We start from the raw sequence: 22,359 nt of genomic DNA, 5'->3' as shown, positions 1-22,359 counted from the left end.
AAGAACTCATCAACAACCCCATAAATCAAGATTTACAAATGAACTTCAAGAACGCTTATCAAGAACTCAAATTCTTCAACTTCAAAAACAAAATTGCGCTGAAAATAACATGATTGGTGTGTGGGTGAACGACCCCAACACTATGAGAACTCACACACCTTATAGGATCGAATCCTTGGCGAAACAACCTTCAAATTTTCAAGAAATCTTGAAGAACCCTTGGACTTTTCTCCTTTTCTCCTCTTCTTGAACTTCTCTCAAAACCCTAGCGTAAATTAGGATTTGTAAAACTAAACCAAATTAGTTTTGACCCCAAAATAATACCAAAAATCTCTTAAATCTAAAAGGGTTAGGAAAAGACCAAAATACCCCTCATATATTTGGGTAACTTTCCTTAACTGGACAACCCGACTTCAAATGAACACATCTCCCTCATACGAGCTCAAAAATTAGCAAACTCGGTGAAGTTGGAAATAGGATTTCAAGAGCTTTCATTTGATATCTTACATGCCACCTAACTCATCATGTACTGAAAGTTAAGGTTGTTCGAAGTTGACCCAAAACTCATTCTTAACATAATTTGCCAAAATTTCCAAGTTTACTCTTTCCAAAAATAGTTCTTTCTAATTATATTTCTTTCTATGGTGGGATGTTACAATGTATTTCCTAGAGGCATCAATTTTTACATTGATAAAAGAGAAACTGAGATTTCTAAATGAGTTATGAGTTCGAAAGTTATTTCAAGAGTAATTACCTCTTTTAAGAGGGTAGTTTGAGCAATTATCTCAAATAAGAGGAAGAGTTATGTTTTTTCAAACATATGAGCATGAGTATATATTATTGAGAGTAGTATTGAGCACCGATATGGGGGATAGTTCAAACAACTCACAGCCCCCATAAACCATGTATGCCAACATGGGTAAAGGGTCATAGCAAGACATTGTATCATCACGTAGCTCATAGTGATGGTTGTCGATTAGAGAATCTCCCAATAGAGTTAAAGTGTATTTTAATATATCACTTATTATGTTGAGTTAAGAGATGAGAAAGTATTTTGTAAAGTTTTAAATGATTTCATTCCTTTAATCCTTTACATTTAGTTGAGTTTATGTTTTATATATTGCAGTCCTTTCATTTAGTTGTTTGTTATTCAGCTATATTACATATTCATACATTCAATGTACTGATGTCATTCGACCTGTATTTTTTAATGATGCAGATATAGGTTCTTAGGATCCTCAACAAAAGTTTGTTGAGATCACTTCATATGCTCGTTTTCTTATGAGTGAGACCTCCTTGCTTTTGGATCGGGTACTCTAGTTTTATGAGTTGTTAGTAGTAGTTCTTTTGAGGAGTCATGGGTCTTGTCCTGACACTCATCTTTGTATAGTCGAGGCTTCATATATAAACAATTTTGGAGAGTCTTCCAGTTTCAGATACTTTATTTAAAACTTATGTTTCATACTCAGTATATTCATAAACTTTTGAGATTTAGTAAACTTTTTAAACGTTTCCTTCAATTGATGCTTATGTATGCTTTTGTTAGTCTTCCGCTTGTAGTAAGCGAGGATGAGGGTTCGCTTGGGGACCAACAATGGTTCTTGAGTGCTGACCACATCCAGGATGTAGGCTCGAGTTGTGATAGAACCACGTTAAATCTTCGTGTCTTTTAGTATATTTCTTTTTTGTCTTCTTACTCATGGTCTTTCGAGGTTCTCTTTGCTATCTTCCGCATGACACCTGCTTATTTTAGTCTTAACAAGTGGTTTATGAGAAAGATAGTATGTCTAAACGGAAGAAACTACAACATATGGAAAAACAAGATTAAAGATCTACTATTCATGAAGAAGATGCATCTTCCTGTTTTTACTGCTCATAAACCTGAGACTATAACTGACGAAAATTGGGATTTCAAGCACCAACAAGTATGTGGATATATAAGGCAATGGGTTGAAGATAATGTTCGTAACCATATTGTGAATGATACATATGCTAGAACATTGTGGGAATGTTGGAGAAGCTTTACCTTCAAAAACTGGCAATAACAAGTTGTTCTTGTTAAAGCAATTGATGACCTTTAATACAAGAAGGGCAGTCATATTCTTGATCACATAAATGATTTTCAAGCTGTTCTTGATCAGCTCTCATGAATGGGGGGTTAAATTTGATGATGAAATTGAAGGCACATCCTCACATTAAGATATTATATATACAGAAGATCGAGGTAGAGATAAGAGAAGAGATCCAAGGAATAGAGGTAAAAGTAGAAGCAAGTCAAGATTCAGGAATAAAAATATTATATGCCATCATTGTGGAAAAAAAGGACATATTAGAAGATTTTGCAAGTAATTGAAGCAAGATCATAAAGAAGGGAAGAAAGAAGAACATAACGGAAACAATGGTGTTGATGTTGTCTGAGATGACCTCTTCTTCGCTTGATAAAGACGTCTTCAATTTTGTATCTCAAGATACAAGTTGGATAGTAGATTCTGGAGCTACATCACATGTCGCACCAAGAAAAGAAATATTTTCATGTTATACTTCTGTTAGCTCTGAGGTGTTAAAGATGGGTAATGTTGGTGAGGTTAAGGTGTTTGGTGTTGGCACAATGTGTTTGAAAACCAATATTGGTTCATCGTTAGTCCTTCAGAATGTCAAGCATGCTCCAGACATTCCCGTGAATTTTCTATCTGTAGGACAACTAGATTATGATGTCTATCATAATGACTTGTTCAATGGCCAATGGAAGCTCACCAAAGGCTCATTGATTGTAGCTTGAGGAAGAAAGCATTCAAATTTATATCTGATACAAGCATTCAGATCGCATTTCCTGATTAACTAACCGTTGGATCGGTCTGATATTTGGGGTGAGTATTCCTCACATTTTGATGATTGATTTGAACGGTGGAGATCGGATTCGGAGGTCAGCAAGATTCTATTTTAGGTCCTGAATAGCCACTGAGTTTGGGTGGTGTCTCTTTGTATTTAATTTTTGTTGGTGTAGCTATTGTTTGTTCTCTTTTGGCAGTTGTTGTGTAGCCATAGAATAATATTTGTAACCCTCTTATTGTTATAGTGAAGCAATTGGGATCTTGTGGATCTCGTGGTGGTTACCTTCGGTTCAAAGGATATTTCCATGTTAAACTTGCTATTCTTTATTTTTAGATTTTCGTTTTAATCTTTTTGTCACAACAAGTGGTATGAAAGTCAGATTCAATGATGGAGTCAGGTTAGAAATGGGTGTTCATCTTGGCGGGTGTAGTTCTAGCCGCAACCTGTTTGACAGTAATAAAGATTTTATTGGAGAAATTGTTTCAGAGAGTTTTTTTTTGTGTCAAGATATATATTTGATGGAGAAGATTATGGAGATGAGATACAAGCTATTGAAGATTATGCGAAGAAGGTGGACAATTTTATTTTGTCAGAAATTTAGGCCAAGTGGTAGATTTTTTGGTATTATTTGCCATGAGTTTATTACAACAAATAGATTTTCCTTTTGAGATAAGGTTTAGGAGTGTCTGGTTTAGGACTCTATAAATAGAGGCTTGTTCCTTCTAATTTAATTAGCATTCATAATGTAGTCCTAAGGGCTTTGAGAGTCTTGCTTAGGGGGAGAATTTGTGGGACACATGTGATATATTATGACTTGTGTAAACCTCCTTGTATTCCAAGTGAATTGGTTGATGTTATTTCTCTCTATATTTTGTACTCTCATATTTATATAGTGGATTGCTCATCTCCTTTGTGTATGTTGGTCGATTGACCGAACCACGTTAAATCTTAGTGTCTTTTGATATATTTATCATTTGTCTTCTTAATCATGGTCTTTCGAGGATTGCTTTACTAGCTTCCACATGACACCTGCTTATTTCAGTACTAAGAACCAGAAGCTTCAAAGGGGAATTTCACAGACACTCTACTGACTTGCAAGCAGACACTAAAGGTTGTTTAGAAAGGAGCTGGCAACAACAATCTATGAATCACAGATATACCACAAATGAATTCTAGGAGATTCATGTATTGATATAGCACAAATACAAACTGAGATAAAAGTTAGAATAGAACAACTCAAGTGTACAAAAATAGCTCATAGTCATAGATAGGGGTATTTATGGGTTAGTTATCGGTTGGATTATTATCAATTAGGTTCAATTGTTTAGTTATTAATCATAGATGAAAATAAAATCAAAACAAAAGATATGGAATATAAAAGCAAATTAGTTAGCAAACAAGCACCTGCCAACTTCACCTGTGATAATGTACTTTTTCCTTTAAGTTGAATTTTCACCAACAGAGGAGAAAATTAAATGAAAACTGAAAGAGCCAACAACTGAATCATTCCTGAAATTGATTCAATTAAATCCAACCATATAATTCTTTTATCCCTTCAATTATTTATTTGAACCGCCTTTCTTCCACCATACAACTTGTTAGTGATATCGTTTGCTTTGGGTCTAGACACACAAGGCTTTAAAAATGTCACTAGATTAGTGTCATGAGGTCTGCTAACTTTTATACCTAATAACTCTCATGTGTTTTGTCGATGTGTAGTTCTTATACTAAGCTGGGAAGTGAAATAAACCACCTCTTATAATATATATATATATATTGTTAACGTAAATCTGTATTCTAAATATATATATATATAAATATATATACTAGAAACTTTAAGAAACAGTAACTAGTTCAAACCAGAATTTAATTAATTAAACTAAATTCAGAAACAAAAATCTATAAAGAACAGAAAGGAAAAAAAATCAAGTCCACTGAATACACAGTGTCCCCTTAAGGAAATTATTCCCCTCCAGTATCCGAGGTTTGAATTGGAATATATCCTCCCAGGACAAAATGATCTTACTCACCAGTGTATTGATACCCAAAACCTTGGTGTCAGCGAACCACTCAACAGCAGTAAAGTACACGATTTTATTTTGTGCAGAAAGAAGAAGAAGAATCAGAAAATTCGTAATTAAAAATTCTGAGGAATCACAGGTATTTATAGACAAGAAACGACCATTGATGAAAGGAAAAGGCCATGGCTATTCTGAAGCGTTGCAACTCGTTCAGAATAGACATCTCCAATGGCGGGAAAAGTTTAAATAAAACGGGAAAGAAAATTCAAGTTGTTAAGTCGGTTAAATCAGATCTCGCGGATCCGGGTCGGGTTTGGGTCAGAAAATATTAAATTAATTAATTAAATAAATAATTAATTAAAATAAATTTCGTTCAAAAAAGAAACTCCACGAACGAACATTTTCCAAAGCCAAAGCCGAGCCGAGCGAGCGACGACGACGACGGCGCGAGGGAGTCCCTCTTTACAACCCTTTAACAACTAATAGAAGTGCTACTATATTTAAGCACATCTATTTTTCTCTTCACCACCTATGTGGGACAAATGCCTTTTACAAAGGCATAAGGGACAAAGGAACTTTTCAAGTTCCCTCCCTTTTCATTTTTCCCTCCATTTCCCATTAATCTTTCTATATACCCAACAATCCCCCACATTAATGGGGAATGGTTATAATACAAAGGAATGCACGGACGAATGTGTACTTTACAGGCAAGGATCAATTGCATCTGGATAAGTTGGTTTCCCGTTGAACTTTTCGTAGTGAACATATGTCGGATATACTCGATCAATCGGTAGATGCGATATCTTTGAACCGTCGAGCTTTGGTGTATACCTAGACAACCATATGTCACACAATTAATCCTTTACTGTTTATGGTTCTTACGGTTGTGTTCGTTTCAGCCATGAACACCTCCTGGTTTCATGAGTGTATAGAGAATAGGCTTTTGACAAAATATCCTCTTTGAAGCGGCTTACACTTCACACTCACATAGGTGATTTCTAACCGTGTCATCTCGTAGATACACTATTTGGTCAAATCTGCCAAATTTAGCAAATCATTAAAAACTTTAAGCTTTATTAACTCATTAACAAGCCTTAATGTTTTAACCTTATTCCTGAACATTGTCTTCATCATGAGAATGGATTGAGTTGATTGACAATGTCGAACCGTCAGTCACAACTTTGTTTTTCTCCTTGAATCTAGTTTTTGGGATCTCCAATCTGCTAGATAGAGTTACCGCCATGCTGACTTGTCCTAAGCCTTAAACCCATTCCCTTAGATGATCTTTCAACTGCCTCTCTTATTAGGCCTTTCGTTAGTGGATCTGACACATTATCACTTGACTTCACATAGTCAATTGTGATGATTCCACTAGACAGCAGTTGTCTTACGGTGTTATGTCTCCGTCGTATGTGACGAGACTTTCCGTTGTACATAACGCTCCCTGCCCTACCTATTGCTGCTTGACTATCACAATGTATGCAAATAGGTCCCACAGGTTTGGGCCAGAATGGAATATCTTCTAAGAAATTCCGGAGCCATTCAGCTTCTTCACCGGCCTTGTCCAAGGCAATGAATTCAGATTCCATTGTGGAGCGAGCAATACATGTCTGTTTGGATGATTTCCAAGAGACTGCTCCTCCACCAAGTGTAAATACATAACCACTTGTGGATTTCACTTCATTTGACCCGGTGATCCAATTTGCATCACTATATCCTTCAATCACTGCAGGATATTTATTATAATGCAAAGCATAGTGTTGTGTATGTTTTAGATATCCCAACACTCGTTTCATTGCCATACAGTGAGTTTGATTAGGATTACTAGTGAACCGACTCAGCTTGCTAATAGCACATGCTATATCTGGTCGTGTACAGTTCATAATATACATCAAACTTCCCAATACTCTGGCATATTCCAATTGAGAATCACTTTCACCTTCATTCTTTTGAAATGTAAAGCTTAAATCTATTGGAGTTTTGACATTATTGAAATTCAAGTACTTAAACTTTTCCAATACTTTTTCAATATAATGAGATTGAGATAATGCTAGTCCCTGAGGAGTTTTGAGAATCTTGATCCCTAAGATCAAATCAGCAACACCTAAGTCCTTCATATCAAACTTACTGGACAGCATTCGCTTAGTAGCATTTATATCGTCAATATTTTTACTCATTATTAACATGTCATCAACATACAAACAAACAATGACTTCATGATTTGGAATGTTTTTAATGTAAACACACTTATCACATTCATTAATCTTGAATCCATTTGCCAACATTGTTTGGTCAAATTTAGCATGCCATTGTTTGGGTGCTTGCTTGAGCCCATAAAGCGACTTCACAAGTCTGCACACTTTCTCTTCTTTACCAGGAACTATAAACCCTTCAGGTTGTTCCATGTAAATTTCTTCCTCCAACTCTCCATTTAGAAAGGCTGTCTTAACATCCATTTGATGTATTTTAAGATCATGCACTGCTGCTAGTGCTATTAACATCCTAATTGATGTTATCCTTGTTACTGGAGAGTATGTATCAAAGTAGTCCAGACCTTCTTTTTGTCTGTAACCTTTGACTACAAGTCTAGCCTTATATTTGTCAATAGTCCCATCGGCTTTCATTTTCCTTTTAAAGATCCACTTTGAGCCTAAAGGTTTATTTCCCGGAGGAAGATCAGCCAATTCCCAAGTATGATTACTTAAAATTGATTCGATCTCACTATTGACCGCTTCTTTCCAATAGATTGACTCAGACGAAGACATTGCTGCTTTAAATGTTTGGGGCTCATTTTCAAGCAAGAATGCCACAAAATCTGGTCCGAACGAAGTAGGCTTCCGTTGACGATCACTACGCCTAGGATCCTTGTTAGGTAGTGTATTTTCTACTGATTCTTCCCGTGGTCGTTTAGTTCTTTCACTTGTCGACTCACATTCACTTTTATACGGATAAATGTTTTCAAAGAACTCAGCGTTATCTGATTCAATTACCGTATTAACATGAATTTCAGGATTATCAGATTTGTGAACTAAAAACCGACAGGCTTTACTATTCACAGCATACCCAATAAATACACAGTCCACTGTTTTGGATCCAATTTTCACCCTTTTAGGTAAAGGGACTTCTACCTTGGCTAAACACCCCCACACTTTGAAATATTTCAAGTTGGGTTTCCTTCCTTTCCATAATTCATATGGAATTGATTGTGTTTTGCTATGGGGTATCCTATTCAGTATTTTGTTAGCCGTAAGGATGGCTTCCCCCCACAAGTTTCGCGGTGAACCAGAATTGATTATCAAGGCATTCATCATTTCTTTTAAGGTTCTATTCTTTCGTTCAGCCAATCCATTTGACTGTGGTGTATAGGGTGCAGTAGTTTGATGAATAATACCATGTTCCAAACATATTTTTGCAAAAGGAGATTCATATTCTCCCCCCCTATCACTTCGAATCATTTTTATCTTTAGACTCAATTGATTCTCTACTTCATTCTTATATTGCTTAAATGCATCAATTGCTTCATCCTTACTATTAAGCAAATATACATAACAAAATCGAGTGCAATCGTCAATAAAAGTTATAAAATACTTTTTTCCACCGCGAGATGGTATTGACTTCATATCGCATATATCTGTGTGAATTAAGTCTAAAGGTTTAGAACTCCTGTTAACAGACTTATAAGGATGTTTAACAAACTTACATTCCACACAAATTTCACATTTCGATTTGTCGCATTTGAAGTTTGGCAATACTTCTAAAGTAATCAACTTTTTCAAGGCTTTGTAATTTACATGTCCCAAACGGGCATGCCATAAATCATTTGACTCCAATAAGTAAACAGAAACAGAATTCTTATTAATACTGTCAACAACCATTACATTGAGTTTGAAAAGGCCCTCAGTGAGGTAGCCCTTTCCTAAGAACATCTCATTCTTACTTATTACAGCTTTGTCACTAACTAGAACACATTTAAATCCATTCTTAACAAGTAGTGCAGCAGAAACTAAATTCTTCCTAATAGAAGGAACATACAGTACGTTGTTCAATGTCAACACCTTGCCAGATGTCATTTTCAACATTACTTTTCCAGATCCTACAATCTTTGCTGTTGCCGTGTTGCCCATGAATAACTCTTCATGGAACTCAGCAGGAGTGTACGTTGCAAAGGCTTCTTTCTCAGAGCAAACGTGTCGAGTAGCACCAGAATCAAGAAACCACTCCTTGGGATTTCCAACTAGGTTGCACTCCGAAATCATTGCACAGAGGTTATCTACACCTTCCATCTTTTCCACGATGTTTGCTTGACTCTTGCCTTTGTCTTTGTCCTTCTTTGGAGCACGACAGTCAGTTGACTTGTGGCCAGCCTTTCCACAATTGTAACAGTTGCCCTTGAATTTCTTCTTAGCATGTTCTGACTTCTGCCCTTTGGACTTCTTTCTCTTCTTGTCTTTGGTAGGAGCTTCTTCAACAATGTTAACTCCAATCATTGTCGAATTCCCACGAGACTTCTTTTCGGCGGTCTTGTTATCTTCCTCAATCTTGAGCCTAATCACAAGATCTTCAAGCCTCATTTCCTTGCGTTTGTGCTTTAGATAATTCTTGAAGTCGTTCCACGAAGGAGGTAACTTCTCAATCATTGCAGCAACCTGAAAAGCTTCATTTACTACCATGTCCTCAGCAATCAGATCATGGAAAATAAGTTGAAGTTCCTGCACTTGTGATCCAACAGTTTTATTATCTGACATTTTATAGTCTAAAAATTTTGCGACCACAAACTTTTTCAAGCATGCATCTTCTGTCTTGTATTTCTTTTCAAGTGCATTCCACAACTCTTTAGAAGTTGTCATTGCACTATAGACATTGTACAAGTCATCCTCAAGCGCACTTAGAATGTAGCCCTTACATAGGAAGTCTGCCTGTTTCCATGCCTCAACAATCATGAATTTCTCTCTGTCTGGCATGTCCTCAGCAGGCACTGGAGTTTCTTCGCTAGTAAATTTCTGCAAACCAAGAGTAGTAAGCCAGAAAAATACTCGTTGCTGCCATCCTTTGAAGTTCACACCAGAAAACTTCCCAGGTTTCTCTGCTGGTGGTACAGCAGTTCGGGCTGGTACAGCAACAGTGACCGAAGTTGAAGTATTATCATTTGCCATTTCTGTTAAACAAAAATCGAAACAAATGATTCAGTAGGCAATACAATAATTGCAAACTTGACAGAAGTATAAAACTACAAAAGTTTTTATCTTCACCAGAATCACAGATTAACAATATAATACTAATAATTTCCTTAAGATTGTTAACGTAAATCTGTATTCTAAATATATATATAAATATATATACTAGAAACTTTAAGAAACAGTAACTAGTTCAAACCAGAATTTAATTAATTAAACTAAATTCAGAAACAAAAATCTTTAAAGAACAGAAAGGAAAAAAAAATCAAGTCCACTGAATACACAGTGTCCCCTTAAGGAAATTATTCCCCTCCAGTATCCGAGATTTGAATTGGAATATATCCTCCCAGGATAAAATGATCTTACTCACCAGTGTATTGATACCCAAAACCTTGGTGTCAGCGAACCACTCAACAGCAGTAAAGTACACGATTTTATTTTGCGCAGAAAGAAGAAGAAGAATCAGAAAATTCGTAATTAAAAATTCTGAGGAATCACAGGTATTTATAGACAAGAAACGACCATTGATGAAAGGTTGCAATCTTTCAAAAGGCCATGGCTATTCTGAAGCGTTGCAACTCGTTCAGAATAGACATCTCCAACGGAGGGAAAAGTTTAAATAAAACAGGAAAGAAAATTCAAGTTGTTAAGTCGGTTAAATCAGATCTCGCGGATCCGGGTCGGGTTTGGGTCAGAAAATATTAAATTAATTAATTAATTAAAATAAATTTCGTTCAAAAAAGAAACTCCACGGACGAACATTTTCCAAAGCCAAAGCCAAAGCCGAGCCGAGCGAGCGACGACGACGCGGCGCGAGGGAGTCCCTCTTTACAACCCTTTAACAACTAATAGACGTGCTACTATATTTAAGCACATCTATTTTTCTCTTCACCACCTATGTGGGACAAATGCCTTTTACAAAGGCATAAGGGACAAAGGAACTTTTCAAGTTCCCTCCCTTTTCATTTTTTCCCTCCATTTCCCATTAATCTTTCTATATACCCAACATATATACAAAATTCTACGTTGCCTTTTCCAACCAAACAATGGTTCGTCCCACTAGTGATATTTTTTATTTCGCCCTAGACCCACCCAACTTAAAAATGCGCCACTAAAGTGTAAGATCTGCTTACTTGTCATGTGTTTTTGTCAATGTGGACTTCTTATCCTAAGGAGATGTGTCACAAACACCCTCTCTTATGGACTCAACGTCCTCGCTGAGGTTTACCCCACCATTGTGATTTTCCCCACCACTTGAGATTTTTCAAGACCTGGAAAAGATGTTTACCTCACCTTATCGAAATTTGGCTAAACTCAGGTTAACTTTAGCTTGCATCGACACAGTTAACATAAAAGTTACTCTAATACCATTTGTAATTGTCTAACCTACTAGTGATATTGTTCTATCTGGGCATAGACTGCATAACTTTTAAAGGCATCATTAAAGTACATGGTCTACTTACTTATATATACTTAACATCTCTCATGCGTTTTGCTTATAGGTTACTTCTTATCCTAAGTTAGGGTGTAACACATACAACCTCTCTCCTGATTTTTCAAAGGAAATTAAATCATTTTTTACTATAAAAACCAAGTGTGAGATGAATTCTTTAATACTTTGATCTAATAAGTGATGTAGTAAAAAATAATTTGAACAAGCAATTCAAAATAAAAGAAATATGGCCCTGATAGTTGGTCATACAAACCTGGACTCTATATAAAATAAAACAACTTGTCTACAAAATAGAAGATTTGTGCATTTTGGTCTAGACTTACATTGGACAATAGGCCTCCACCGCTAGAGCCCATCCAAATCAGACTCAAAAACTAATTCAAACATAAAGACTCTGCATATTGTTTTTTCACCAACTTAAAAACTACAATTGAAATCAAATAAAAGACCCTCCATATTGTTTTTTAACCAACAACAGACTGCATATAAAGTAAATAAGAATTCAGATTGCTATTTTGTTTCCAAGGAAACAAAACTTGAACTTTTTCACATTCATTGAAGTTTCTAATCACAGAGTTTCCTCCCCTTTTCCTCCTCTTTCTTCTTCTTCTTCTTCTTCTTCTTCTTCTTCTTCTTCTTCTTCCTTCTCGTCCCCCTCTAGTTCATCATGATATCCTCCATAATGATGCTTCCAGTAGAGTAAATTTAATTGCCTACTAAACTGATAATTCTCACATGTCATTCCCAAATGCAAGCATTTACAATTGACACAGAAAAGTCTCCAACACTCAGGACATTCCCTAATCGTATATTCCCTTAGATCATCAACCAGTGTACCCATATAATCCATAAAAGGGCAATCAATATCTATTGGCGAAGCCAGAACTTCCGTTAGACTAATGGCATCTCTTACTCGCATAAGGAAATCAACTTGCATTATTGAATCAATATCTAAAATTCCATTGCAATCAGAAGTAGGGCACTTCATAGAAATCATCTCATGGATATCCTTATTAATTTTTTTGCCTATATAATTTTGTATGCATTCTTCACAATAACGATGATTGCAATTCGTGCTCCACATCGTTGTGTTTGGCAGTGGAAATACATTTTTACAAATTTCACAAAAAGTACATGAAGATTCCCCCAGTTTAGAAGTTTTTTTCTTTAGGTTAAGTGAATTAGGAATAATAGAATACTTGATTTCTACGGGGTTTTTTACCCACACCATGATTAGCACCTGATTCCAAGTTCTTACCTGAATGAAACTGAGCTGCGTAGAAGAGAATTTGTTGCAGCTCAATATCATTATCTCCGCTCTCGTACCCATTTTTATTTTCGGTGATAGCGACAACAACAGAATTCAGCAAGGTGGGATCAACTCCGATTTTGCCGGAGTCCAAAATTTGTAAATCTCTTGATTTCATTTCAACTTGATTCTGCCGTCAATGGGACCCTATATTTCTTTCCCGATATATGCATATATGTTGTATATATATACCATTTCTTTTTAGGTTCTTGTATTTATATTACTTTTTAGGGTTTAGAATTAATTTGGATTATACCAAATTTGCAATAAATTATCACAATATGCGCAATTTGGTATGACGTGTCGAAAGACGTTGAGGCCAAATGAAATAGTCAATAAGACCATGCTACACGTTGAAAGTAATACAGTGTGTCTAATCAAATCAAACATGTATGAAAACACACCTCGTGTACAACTGATGTGTTTGAACTATCAAAAAACAAAAACCAAAATTTGATTGCTCAAAACAAATCACTCTAATCACAATACTTCCCACTCAATAGAACTATCATGTTCAAACCAATCAAATATCATCATCCCAACTTCAGCCTAATCAATCAAAAAAATGGTTCTCGTCACATTTCTTTCTTCCCAGCACAAGTGACATGTTTCATCCAATAAAAAATTATCATATCAATCACAATACGGCTAAAAAAGTTGTCCTGATCATATATGTTCAACCCTAGCAGAGGTGGCATTTTATAGTTAATCAAATATCATCATGAGAGTTTCAATTTGATTGGTTGAGAAGAGTTTGTCATCTCTTCCATCTTGACACAAGTAACATGCTTGAGTCAATCAATACCATCATGTCGACTTCAATATGGTTTAAAAGAGTTTGTCCTTGTCACAATTCTTCCAACCTACAATTATAATAAGGATTTTCATAATTTAACAAGGCAAAGGATTCTCATGGGTTAAATGTTATAAGTTCTCTATGAAGATCAAGAACGAAGGCAAACTAAATATCTAGGCATTCAAAACAAATCTAATGAAGTCATATCAAATACTAGGGTGTTAAAAAATCATATTCACTTATTTTTGTCCATCAAAGTATTTTTGATGAATCAGGTTCAAATCAAACATAAATTTGAAATTAAAAACAAATATCCTTAAATATATATTCGAAGAGAAGGATAAGAGGACTATTAGTAAAACAAAACCACAACTACCATATGCCTTGTTAGAAAAATAGATGAAAACTATATCGATAAAAAAATGGAAATAATGAAGTGAACAAAAAAAGGAGTTATGCTACATATTTATAAGCAAAGGAAAGTTAATAATGATCACTCGAATAATCATTTTAATTTAAGAGAAAAAAAATACAAACTTCTAAGAAGTAAATAAACTTTAAAAGGAATAATAATATTTTGAACTAATTGCAATATGGGAAGCATTGAAATCGATCATCAAAAGCACAAGGTGCATGCATGAAAAAAACTTGAGAGACCATAATGGGGTTTTAGTTAAGTTGAAGGACAAATATGTTGAGAGTTGTGGTCCATTATACAGTGGTAGCAAAAATCATGTCCACACCTGCCATAGATTCAACATTTCCTCAACTGGATATTCAATAAATACTATGTATATTGTTAGTTCAATCTGTATATTGTTTCTTGCCTTATTTCCCAAACCATTAGCACAACTCTATTGGAGTATCAATTCATTGTTACAATCTTCATCATATTGTAACACAAAAAGAGCAATTTGACATACCAACTATAGTTATTACTTTACTTTTAAGTTATCATGTAGAGACATGTTATGAATCAACTACTCCCTACGTTGAGTTTTTGCTTGTCCTCTATGATAAATATATACACTTTTTAACATACATTAAGAGAAAAATATATACATTTTTCATTGTTTATGCATCAATTATCCAGCCACTTTGGTCTTTATGTAATAAGAATTTGAGAAAAAGATGATCGAAGATTCAAGCTATTTTCCATATGTTTCCACTTTTTGTTGTTTTAGTTTATCTCCTTTTTGTTGGTCTGAATTGTAGGCCTTGTAGTATTGAGAAGAAGATGGGCCTATTTGGCCAATGTATTCCGTAAGAAATTACATATCTATTAATAATAACGGTTAATAAACACTAAAGCTTCAAATCTTTGATCCTAATTTTATTATGGAAAAACTACCTATGAAGACATACTTTACTACCATATATACATATTTTGCCTCTACTTTAAAAACATTTCATATAATACTACTTTTTAATAACTTTACCATATATTTTAAAAAGATAAATCAGATACACAATCCCTTAAAATATGATACTTAATAATTATCTTAAAATTACATCTTCTTAATTAGTGGGACATTAACAATTCAAATTAATTTCTCTCTCTCCAATTATGCCGTTTCCCTCATCCCCAATCTCATAACATGTTTGTATCTCATTCCCACTCCCCCACGTAATTCTCACACATCCCCCATTACTCCTTCTTCATTAACCATCTCAATACATATTTTGAATGTACTAAATTCATATCCAACTCTACATAACCAACATTAGTTAAAGCAGCAAGGTAAGATTATTCCTATTGTATATTTGTTTAAACCGTATATGTATCTGAATCAGAGTTGGATACAATGTATGCATTTCTTCACCTTTAAAATATCTTTACTTATTAGTTATTATTTTTCATATTACTAATTTAATGTTCATTTGTCAGGGACTATAGATTATATACAGCTGCATATGCTGAGTATCTGACTGATGGACAGTAGATACAATCAACAAATTTTGATGCCGATCTACATCGTTCGAGATACGGTGCACTTCTATGGAATTATGAGAATCAAAGGCCTCATCTGGTTCAAATAGCGATAACGAAGACCACCTAAGCCAATGAGCACGTTTGTTCTTTCAGATGACATTGAAAAGATTAATATAGATTAGTTATCTGAAGTTCTTTTTTTGGATTTCCCCTTTCTTGAACTTGCTAAGCCTCCTCTTGAACGCATTCATGTAATTAATGTATAATCCAAAGTCACGTTTAACATCTTCCTGAATGTCCTTTGGAGTATGCTTTCTTTATGATTCTCATATTTTGGAGCAACTATTCCAGCTATTAAACCAACTGTTTCTTGACGATGTGACAACACTTTATCCTTTTACGGACATATGTGATCGTTATTGAATGACCTCACTCGAAAAATAGTTATTTTATTCAAGCATGATGATTTGGATATCCATTGACACTCCTTCGACATACATCTCGAAAAATAACTGCACACAAAGGCGTTACAATAGTTGAGGCTACTAGATACATTCTTAAATACATAGGATACAAATTAATGAATTTTAACACTTTCATGAATTCACTATAACACTACTCACAACAAACCTGGGATACATGCCCAACTAATCATTCATGCTACCCAAATTATCGCTCATTCGAGATACATATTATTTATACGAGATACACACTATAAAATCTGTAGACATTTTTCTCATGTATATGCACTACATTATTTTTCAGGGATAAGTGTTTAACAAAATATACACAAAATTCATTACTCTTAAACATGAGGTCGTTTAGTTGTCCGAGATACACTATAAAGTTATGGCATATTTATTTTCATGTATTTGCTCAACATTATTATATTAGATACACGCTTAATAAGATATACATGCTTTAAACTTTATCACTTTTAAACATTAGATTGTTACTTTTAATAATGTGGTATAAATTATTTGTCCGAGATACATATTATTTGTTCGTGATACACAGTGTAAAATTATGACTCTTGAAGATTAGATCATTACTTTTAAGAATCACCATGTTATGAAATTAACATACATGATAAAAACACATTTAACATTACACTTTCATCAATATTATGACACATTTTCATCGTGTTTCTAAGATACACAAAAAAGGATACTTCCACCAAAATAACAAACACGACAAGCCTCTTCTTGTAGGATCTTGCGACATTGTATTGGAAATGATTGTCAATGACATATTTTTTCTTAACAACCATAATAGTATTCTTATACTTATACACTACTTGACTTGAACAAATTTGTGACTAGAGTTACCAATAACATGATTCGACTTAGTATCCAAAACACATAATGCATTTACACTACGATTCTCTGGAAGAACTGCGACAGATACAGTCATGTCGTCATCCCCAACTTGAACAATTGATGTATCTGGCTCAAACGCAATTTCATCATTAATGCTACATCCAAAATTGTGATCTTTTGTTGTTATGCACAATGGATACAACCCGCAATTTGTTTGACATCTTTTCAATTCCATAAAAAACCTCATGTCCATCTCGTTTTAGATTTTCATTGGAGTTAGATTACCTTTGTGTACCTGATGTCCATCCTTTTTCGAGTACAATTTGTTTTGAAATACCATCTACTAGATCGTTGTAGTTTGCATTAGCTCTCAAAAGTATTCCATCAATTTTATAATTTTTCATATTCAATTTCAGAGGACCAAGAACCCGAATGTCTCAACAAATTTGCAAAAAGAGATCTCGAAAATTTTAAGATTCAAAAAATGAATTGATGAAGAAGATGAAGTTCTCACTTTTAGATTACTATTTTGTATGATGTCAGTTGATACAATGGATCCATTAATTATGTTTTGGTTGTTGAGTTTCCATAACTTACTCTTGTAATTAAGGGATTAAGTTACAACAATTAATTCAAATTAATTAAAACATGTATCACGTCCTTTGAATTCTAATAGAGTCATGTATCTTACGACTTATTAAACATGTATCTTACAAATGAAAAATGGTATAAGATGTAATATTGAAAACTAGTGGGATTTATGTAGCTACAAATTATTACTAACAACAATTCAATGAGAGAAAGATTAACGAGTGAGAAAAATACCAGCAAGTTAGTTGCAAGCAGCCATCTCTCTTTTCAACATAACACTTGCACTTTGGACATCTCCTCCATTTCTTGTTCTTAGCAATTCCCATCAGCATCACATCTCCTTTCCCTCTATTGTTTGATCTTCCCAAATGCTGAAAATCCTTACACTCCAATCCCTCATGCCACGAGACATTACACTGAGCACCTAACAATTGATGACAATTAGGACACTCAGAGTCAACCACATTGTCACTCACTCCCATCATCCACCAACATAGTTGAACAGTCCTGATAAGGACAATACTAAATCATCGAACCTGAAAACAGAGCATTATTTTCCAATTGATCCAACACTTCCCTAGGAACAATTTCTCTCCAAAACTTTGGTTTAATTATGGCCTTACAAGCTCATCTTACAGAGCTAGATTTGTCAGACATGGAAAAACTTGTATCTCTTCCAAGCAGCATTGGCATGTTGAAAGGTTTGGTGAAGCTAGATGTCTCGTTCTGCTCAAAACTTGGAAGCTTGCCACAAGAGATAGGTGATTTGAAGAACTTGGTGAAACTTGATGGCAGCGATACTCAAATTTCACAATCTCCATCTTCAATCGCCCTCTTGAACAATCTTATATTCTTGAGTTTTGAAGGACTATGTTTAGAAGATGGTGAGTACTTTGTATTCCCTCGGGTGAATGAAGGGTTATGCTCATTGAAAATTCTGAATCTCAATTTTTGCAATATAATAGATGGAGGACATCCGCAAGATATTGGATGCTTATCATCTTTGAAAGAGTTGCATCTCAGAAACATTCCATTCTAATATTCTTGGAGAGTCGCGAGCCTCTTCAACTAATAAATATAGGTATTTCTATTATTTTTGTTGTCTCTATTTATTTATATAACGTTCTCCATCTATTAGCTGCAAAGTCTTCTTCCAAAACCAATAAATTTCTTTTGTCACGAGCTTGTATTATATTTTTTCTTTGCTTGTATTTTTGCTATATTATCCTATTAATGTTGTAGTTGAATTATTAAAACCATATCAAAGCTGATTCTAATTTTAGCTAAAAAAAAAAAGACCAGAGTAGTGAAAAATCTGATTAAGTCTTCTTCTAGTGATGAATTTGAACAAAAATCATTAATGGGCGAGTAATTTGTATGTATCAAAAAGAGGAAAAGTGAGGCAAACCAAGAAGAAAACTGGTTTTTTTGTAACTTGCATCCTATCAAAGTTCAGGAAAAAGATGAAACAATTGAAGATGCAGCGCACAGTGTGAGATAGTGGAAGAAGCTGGAGTATGAGGCATGTGATGTTGAGGTTCATTCTCCTTCGTTATCTCTTTATTTGCTTCATAGTTAAGCAGTAAATTTACTTAGAAGCTCTTTTCTGTCAAAACTGTTTGCACTAATTAAGGATTAAATCTGATGTTGTGGTCACTCCTTTTAGGGTTACTTTTGTAGTGAAAATTGAGAAGAGGAAGATGGTACTTTGAGAAAGAGATTCATGAAAGAACTTGGATATGCACTAATTTGCTCTTTTTAAATTTCATTTTGCACTATAATCACATTTTCTTATCCTAAGGAGATGTGTCACAAACACCCTCTCTTATGGACTCAACATCCTCGCTGAGGTTTGCCCAACCATTGTGATTTTCACCACCACTTGAGATTTGTCAAGACCTAGCAAAGAAGCCTCACCTTATCAGAATTTGGCTAAACTCAGGTTAACTTTAGCTTGCATCGACACAGTTAACACAAAAAATTACTCTAATACAGTCTGTAATTGCCTAACCCACTAGTAATATTGTTCTATCTGGGCATAGACCTGCACAACTTTTAAAGGCATCATTAAAGTACAAGGTCTACTTATACATATTTAATATCTCTCTTGCGTTTTGCTTAAATGTTACTTCTTATCCTAAGTTAGAGTGTAACACATACAACCGCTCTCCTGATTTTCCGAAGCAAATTAAATAATTTTTTACTTTAAAACCAAGTGTTAGATGAATTCTTTAATACTTTGATCTAATAAGTGATGTAGTAAAAAATAATTTGAACAAGCGATTCAGAATAAAAGAAATATGAGCCTGATAGTTGGTCATACGAACCTGGACTCTATATAAAATAGAACAACTTGTCTGCAAAATAGAAGATTTACACATTTTGGTCTAGACTTACATTGGACAATAGGCCTCCACCGCTAGAACCCATCCAAATCAGACTAAATAACTAATTCAAACATAAAGACCCTGCATATTGTTTTTTCACCAACTTAACAACTTCAATTGAAATCAAATAAAAGACCTTGTATACTGTTTTTTAACCAACAATAGACTGCATATAATGTAAATAAGAATTCAAATTGCTATTTTGTTTCCAAGGAAACAACATTTGAACTTTTTCACATTCATTGAAGTTTCTGATCATGGAGTTTCCTCCCCTTTTCTTCCTCTTTCTTCTTCTTCTTCTTCTCCTTCATCATCATCATCATCATCATCTTCATCTTCTTCTTTTTCCTACTCGTCCTCCTCTAGTTCATCATGATATCCTCCATAATGATGTTGCCAGGAGAACAAATTTAATTGCCTACTAAACTGATAATTCTCACATGTCATTCCCAAATGCAAACATTTACAATTGACACAGAAAAGTCTCCAACACTCGGGACATGCCCTAATCGGATATTCCCTTAGATCATCAACCAGTGTACCCATACAATTCATAAAAGGGTAATCGATAACTATTGGTGAAGCCAGGACTTCCATTAGTTAAATGGCATCTCTTACTCGCATAAGGAAATCAACCGGAATTATTGAATCTATATCTAAAATTCCATTGCAATCAGAAGCAGGGCACTTCATAGAAACCATCTCATGGATATCCTTGTTAATTTTTTTTCCTATATAATTTTGTATGCATTCTTCACAATAACGATGATTGCAATTGGTTCCCCGCATCATTTTGTTTCGCAACGGAAACACATATTTTCAAATTTCACAAAAAAGTACATGAAGATTTCCCCTTTTTAGAAGTACTTTACTTTAGGTTAAGTGAATTTGAAATAACATAATACTCAATTTCTACAGGTTTTTTCCCAACACCATGATTAGAGCTTGATTCCAAGTTCTTACCTGAATGAAGCTGAGTTGAGTAGAAGAGAATTTGTTGCAACTCAGTATCATTATCTTCGCTTTTGTAAATGTTTTTATTTTCGATGATAGCGGTGAAAATATAATTTAGAAAGGTGGGATCAACTTCGATTTGGCCGGAGTTCAAGATATGCAAATATGTTGATTCTATTTCAACTTGATTCTACCATCAATAGGACCCTATATTTCTTTCCCAATATATGCATATATGTTGTATATATATTATTTTTCAGGTTCTTGTATCTATCCTACTTTTTAGGGTTTAGAATTAATTTGGAATATACCAAATTTGAAATAAATTAATGCAATATGCGCAATTTGTATCACTTTCAACATGTGACATTGTCTTACCAAATTGTGCATATTGCATTAATTTATTTCAAATTTGGTATAATCCAAATTAATTCTAAACCCTAAAAAGTAAGATAAATACAAGAACCTGAAAAAAAAAAAAAATATATATATACAACATATATGCATATATTGGGAAAGAAATATAGGGTCCCATTGACGGAAAAATAAAGTTGAAATCGAATCAACAGATTTGCAAATCTTGCACTCCGGCGAAATTGAAGTTGATCCCACCTTGTTGAATTCTACTGTCATCGCTATCACCGAAAATAAAAACGGTTATGAGAGTGGATATATTGATATCGATATGCAACAAATTCTCTTCTACTCAGCTCAGTTTCATTTAGGTAAGAACTTGGAATCAAGCTCTAATCACGGTGTTGGTAAAACACCTGTAGAAAGTGAGAATTTTGTTATTCCAATTTCACTTAACCTAAAGAAAAGTACTTCTAAAAAGGGGGAATCTTCATGTACTTTTTGTGAAATTTGTAAAAAAGTGTTTCCTCTGCCGAACAAAATGATGCAGGGCACCAGTTGTAATCATCGTTATTGTGAAGAATGCATTCAAAATTATATAGGCAAAAAAATTAATAAGGATATCCATGACATAATTTCTAAGAAGTGCCCTGCTTCTGATTGCAATGGAATTTTAGATATCGATTCAATAATGCCGGTTGATTTCCTTATGCGAGTAAGAGATGCCATTCGACTAACGGAAGTTCTGGCTACGCCAATAGTTATTGATTGCCCTTTTATGGATTGTATGGGTACACTGGTTGATGATCTAAGGGAATGTCCGATTAGGGCATGTCTTGAGTGCTGGAGACTTTTCTTTGTCAATAGTAAATGCTTGCATTTGGGAATCACATGTGAGAATTATCAGATTAGTAGGCAATTAAATTTGCTCTACTGGCAGCATCATTATGGAGGATATGATGATGAACTAGAGGAGAAAATTTTATCAATTACACTAGGGTCAGACATGGAAAACATATAATATAATCTTAATAGCATGATTCAATACTAAATCAATCATAAACAAGTACTATCCACTCAATTGGAATCATATTCAACTTAACCCATAATATTGGAAGGAACCCTAACTTGAATTGGGGATTAATCTTCACAATTGGGGGAATTCTAGGGGACTCCATAGATGGAAGAATCCATGGATGAATAAGCTATCATACCTTGGATACAAAGCCCTCACAA

General features: G+C 34.5%; 1 protein-coding gene and 1 pseudogene across 1 annotated transcript; one reads left to right on the top strand and one right to left on the bottom strand.

Moving 5' to 3' along the window:
- Nucleotides 1-10,011: 10,011 nt before the first annotated feature.
- On the bottom strand, nucleotides 10,012-14,335 carry LOC125873884 (uncharacterized; annotated as a pseudogene).
- A 2,417-nt stretch (nucleotides 14,336-16,752) lies between these two features.
- On the top strand, nucleotides 16,753-22,144 carry LOC125873883 (uncharacterized). Its single transcript, XM_049554720.1, has 2 exons — nucleotides 16,753-16,792; nucleotides 21,321-22,144. The coding sequence occupies exons 1-2, from the start codon at nucleotides 16,753-16,755 to the stop codon at nucleotides 22,142-22,144; spliced, it is 864 nt and encodes a 287-aa protein (XP_049410677.1).
- Nucleotides 22,145-22,359: the final 215 nt, after the last annotated feature.

Source organism: Solanum stenotomum, chromosome 8 (genome assembly GCF_019186545.1).
Source record: "Solanum stenotomum isolate F172 chromosome 8, ASM1918654v1, whole genome shotgun sequence".
Classification (NCBI taxonomy): Eukaryota; Viridiplantae; Streptophyta; class Magnoliopsida; order Solanales; family Solanaceae; genus Solanum; species Solanum stenotomum.
This window is presented reverse-complemented; position numbering and strand designations above follow the sequence as displayed.

Bases quoted from the DNA above. Each gene is read 5' to 3' on its own strand.
- LOC125873883 (XM_049554720.1), top strand. From the start codon at position 16,753: ATGATTGTCAATGACATATTTTTTCTTAACAACCATAATA. The intron at 16,793-21,320 runs GTATTCTTATAC...GGAAAAATAAAG, and splicing joins TTTTCTTAACAACCATAATA to TTGAAATCGAATCAACAGAT.